The sequence below is a fragment of the Alosa alosa genome, chromosome 3 (assembly GCF_017589495.1).
Source record: "Alosa alosa isolate M-15738 ecotype Scorff River chromosome 3, AALO_Geno_1.1, whole genome shotgun sequence".
Classification (NCBI taxonomy): domain Eukaryota; kingdom Metazoa; phylum Chordata; class Actinopteri; order Clupeiformes; family Clupeidae; genus Alosa; species Alosa alosa.
The window spans coordinates 7775770-7780769 of NC_063191.1; the positions used below are offsets into that span (position 1 = coordinate 7775770).

A 5000-nucleotide genomic window follows, 5' to 3' on the forward strand; every position below is an offset into this window, starting at 1 on the left:
TTAGTTTACGCATGTTTATCAACATAGTCTACATGGTTTTGGAATACCTTCTCGAAAGCACATGATTTTAGCTGCATGCCTTGCCTATAGGATGGTCAGAAAGATGTGGGTGTTGTTTTTTTTATCATTTGTAGACTTTTATTGGAAATAGGATAACCATGCATATTGTGATGTAGGTCACAATATGCATAGCATATGCATTTGTCCTAAAACTGAATCATAAATAGCCTAAGCCATTTATGCCAATGATCAACAGGCTCACATGATTTTTACACACTACCGGTGTTGCTGAAAGCAGGTGGCAACATATTTTCTGAAAAACACAAAAGAGAAACACAGAAAAAAGCAAAGAATGAATGGCAATGGTTTCTTTGATGTCACTGAGAGCAAACTCAACTTAACAGGTTATGTGTGGATGCCTTTATCCAAATATTATATACCGCAACAGCTCGTATTCAGTAGGCTACTTCACACTCGTCTTCTCTTCCGTTTGATTAAAGAAATTATTTATTTTTACCCCATTTCAAAAGTTGCACTTCCAAGGCAGGTGATGTCTGATGGAGAGCGTAGTCTGATGAAGAGCGTAAGCTCGAAACGTAGCACTGGTGAATTGTCATTAAAAAATCCTGATGGGAGCAAGTGTGTGGACATTCCACTCTTTTTTCATTTTTTACCCCATTTCCTCTTTAGAAATTAAAGTTATTTACCCCATTTCCTCTTTAGAAATTAAAGTTATAGGCAAGCTCATAGGCTATGCCACATGACATGGAGCAGAGCTTGCTTCCATAAATTAACAGAATTAGGCTAGAAGTAGAAAAAGTACAGAATTGTGGTTAGTCTGCGCATCTCTCTCTTTTTCTCCCTCTCTCTCTCTCACATTCTCTTTCTCCCTCTCTCTCTCGCACACTCTCTTTCTCCCTCTCTCTCCCTCACTCACTCACTCACTCTCACTCTCTCCCACGGGAGGCACCAGACGGACCGTAATTTGGTTGTCTTGGCTCGTCTGGAGGAACACCTGCCCCCTCTCTGGGGAGAGTGCGCCTTTATGCCGCGGGAGCGGAACGGAGCTGCAAACTCACGCCCGGAGATAGGCTCTCCATCGCCGGCACAGACTGACCACAGCCACGCAACCGCCCCACTGGATGCGTTACCCGATTGTAATGACCATGAGCTTTTTGGCATTTCACATCACCTTGGGCCTCCTAAAGAGAACGTGCCCGTGCGGTTGTACAGACAATCAGTAATCACTCTGGCATATCCAGTCAAGCTGCTAATGCCGCTGCGTTGAGCGATGATGACTGCGATTATGGTGGTGCAGAATCCTGCATTACTCTGCCGTTTGATGACTTAATGGAGATATATGTCTGTTTAGTAAATTAAGGTGACAGTTAATTTGGCTACAGCAATTAAAGGGTAGTGGTCTTAAGTAAAATCATCGATGTGTTGCTGTAGGCTATTTCTTCACTTACATGAACGTGCAGAGTTTTTTTTTTAATATTTGGGTTAATAGCATAGACTATAGGCTAAGAGACAGAATTATTCACTATCATCCTTTTCTACCTGTCATACCCGTCCTATGACACTGTCATTACCACCCGTTATGAATAATGTGAATTAGGCCTAGGTTATCCAGAAAATTAACATGTTTCATTTTTTTAGATGTTTATTTTTTTAACAATCCACCAGAAAGATATGAAAACTGTGTTCGTTACAAACCATGTTTGTAATAGCTAACCCACTACAAAAAGGACACGAACAAAACCCTGAAAAAACAAGAGATCTTTGGATAGCAGATATGATGTTTCCTTTTTTCCTCTATAAAATTAGTGACGTAAGAGGTTCACAACAGACACGTAAATAAATAAACGATTTCTAGGAATCACATGTCAATAAAAATAATCTACTTTGAAATCAATTTTTGGTCGCAGCAGAGTTGGTGTCTCTTGGAACTCTATAGCCTTTTGAATTGTTTATTGCATTCCCTTCAAATTTTCTGTTTTTCTGAAGAAGAAAAAAACAAAACAAGAATATACTGTAATAATCCTATGTCATACCTGCACAGAAACATTTTCTTATATTAATGACGTGATTCATTGTAGGCCACAGATTATCCAAGTTATTTTACCATCTCATGAACACATAAAGAATATCAACGGGTTTCACCCAGTGGGAGAAGTGCTTCTCGTTTTCATCGATATGATCAGAAATAAAATATTCACAATAAACGAATTGCTCGTCTCACAACAATTAAGCCTACAATTGACAAAACATCACTGAAAAGTGCAATTGAAGAGCAACAACATCACTTCCGTTGTTCACACACCACAGTCTAATAAATAAATAATTAAATAAATAAACAAACAAGTACATAAATAATGATACATTAATAAATATAATCATTTGTAGGCTAGACGTAAATACCTGACAGGTCGAAAAGGACACGTTTCTAAAAAACATAAATTATTTATCAACATAAAAGGCTAATCCATACATCATAAATAAATCAAAACCACGGTTAAGGTCATTATTTCATAATAGGTGGCACTTAGAACGTTGTTTATTTTTTTCTCTGTCTTTTTCTCATATGTTCTCCTTTTTCATTTTTAATGGGCATTTCATTGTCCTGCTTAAGGATGGAGACAAGGGGTTCTTGTGTTCCTTGCTCTTCCCATTGCTCTCTGAGGCAGTGCCGGCACAGGGAGATGCTTAAGCCCCGTGGGACTTGGGAATGAACAGTATTGTCTTGGAAACCCACACGCATTTGTCTCCAGGCACAAGACTCGCTTGTTATTGCGCTCCACTCATTCACGCGGCCCGATGCCCTGGGGCTCGCTACGCGGCTACAGGTCTCGCTAACCTCCCACACCTTCCCTTTGCGAGCAGCATCAGCCCGGCATCTGGACACGTAGATAATAGTGATAAACTAGGGTTTGTTTGTTTTTTCCCTCTTGACAACCCAAATGGAAATGCATTGTTTCCATCCACGCGCATGTGTGTGTGTGTGTGTCTGTGTGTGTTGTTGTTGTTGTTGTTTATATCAAATGTTATCGTCTTTGAATGTCTCTGATTATCTCTTGCCTTTACACGTCCAACACGTGGTTCAAGTAAGAGATGTAGCAGATTGCCAAGCGCAGGATTTCGATCTTGGAGAGCTTCTTGTCAGGAGGAAGTGTAGGCAGAAGTTTCCTCAGCTCGGCGAAGGCCACATTAAATGCCTCCACCCGAATCCGCTCTCTTGTGGCGTGTGCGGACCGATACTTTGCGGTGGCGCGTCGCCGCCGTCTCTTCTCCTCACGCGTCAGGGGCGGATCAGGCAAACGGGACTTGCTGTCTCCTCCTGGCTGGGCAGGCACACATTCGACTTTGATCACATTTAGGACGGTCTCCGGATCGGACTGTCCCCACGGAAGGTCCGAGTCAGTTTGGTCTGGACTTAGCATCATTTTCAGCGTAGATGTGGGGCTAGATCCGAATAGATTGACGTAGTACACCTGCGCCCTGAGAGAAAATACGAAAGATGGAGGGTGAGAGGATTGTTAACATACACTTGGGGCATGGCAAGACACAACATGTTTCGCCTGAGGCAAACTCTCTCTCTCTCTCTCTCTCTCTCTCTCTCTCTCTCTCTCTCTCTCTGTCACTCACGCACTCACTCTGTGTTTGTTTAGACGAACCAAATTCAAAATTACGCTTTCTCCACATCCATGAAAGTGCTACAAACAATGTGTGATACAAAGTACATATTTTGCAGTTAGTTGTGGCCTGCCCTTTAGACCAATTAATCCACTTATGAAGCTGGCTAAACAGGTTCATCAATATTTTATTGTAAACGCAATAATGTCAACGCTGAAGGTTTTGACACAAATGTTCATGTGTTGCACTTGCGATTCAAAAAGTATGTGAGAAACCACATTTGAATGTTAATTCTCGCTATAGCTACATTTAAAGTATATATAGCTAAAGGTGTAGGCTCAACGAAAAATATTGCCTGGGGTAATCTATATTTTGCAGCGTTTTACTTGGCACTTTGTAATATAGGCAGCGAACTGACAACGAAAACTGCCAAAATGAAAGCGACTTAATGAAGTCACTTGAATATATTTGTGCAGAGATGGAAGTGCAGATTCACAGCCGACCATCTGTCGTGCGAGACCAAGCTATATGAGTAGGGGGAAACAAGCACGCTCCATATGATAGGCAAACGTGTGAACATCAATCTGTCGCGAGGAGATTCTCAACACGGGCAACATCCCCTCTGGATTTTTTTTTAGATTAACAACATTCACCTAAAAAGACAAGTCACCTAAATAAATGACAAATAAACGAATTTTACACCAGTAAGCTATTCATGGCACTAACGAGCAAGTATTAAGGTACAACTTAGAAATTAAAGACTTTGAGAAGGCTCAGGTGAAAGTATAGAACTCACCGTTTGTGATAGTAAACCTGGTCCGACTGTCTCCGTGGACTTACTCTAACTTGAATTCTCCAGATGAACAAACTGGTTTGCACTCCTGTTTGTTGACGTCCTTGTAATATTTCAGTCCAGTCTTCCACGGCTCATACTCTTTGTTTTATGCCCAATAATATCCCAACAGGTCTAAACTTAGCAGCGTTTCTCTTAAAAGCAACTAAAACGTCCTTCTACTTACGGTGCTGGTGTTTGCTTATTTTCACGTCTTGTATATTCATGATTTTCTGCGCTGACATTTACACAGGCACTGTCCTTAAATCCTCAGATTACACATCCGTGGATAAACGGCGACAGAGCTGCGCGCCTCTGATGAGGTAGATAAGGATCTTGTAGCAATGACGCCTCTTGACCCTCACCCCGGGAACAATGGACACGGTCTCGTGGATAGGCCCGCCTGAAGAGAGGGGAAAGTGCAGTGATTCCTCGCGTGCCCCGACGGATTACGAAAACATCTCACCGATAGACTGAGTTGAGTCAGACGGCACGCGCTGAGCCATTCTGCGAAAGACGGAACGTATTGAGCTGT

The 5000-nt window shown here is 41.9% G+C and overlaps 1 protein-coding gene across 1 annotated transcript in view; it reads right to left on the bottom strand.

The window, feature by feature from the left end:
• Positions 1-1645: 1645 nt before the first annotated feature.
• Positions 1646-5000, bottom strand: part of nhlh2 (nescient helix loop helix 2) — a 3481-nt gene continuing 126 nt past the window's right edge. Inside the window, exons 1-2 of the mRNA XM_048238520.1 lie at positions 4430-5000; positions 1646-3498 (exon numbers count right to left, since the gene is read on the bottom strand). The exon at positions 4430-5000 is cut by the window's right edge and continues 126 nt beyond it. Of these exons, the coding sequence (XP_048094477.1) occupies positions 3081-3443 (363 nt within the window). The 5' untranslated portion in view covers positions 3444-3498; positions 4430-5000 and the 3' untranslated portion in view covers positions 1646-3080. The remainder of the gene's footprint in view (positions 3499-4429) is intronic.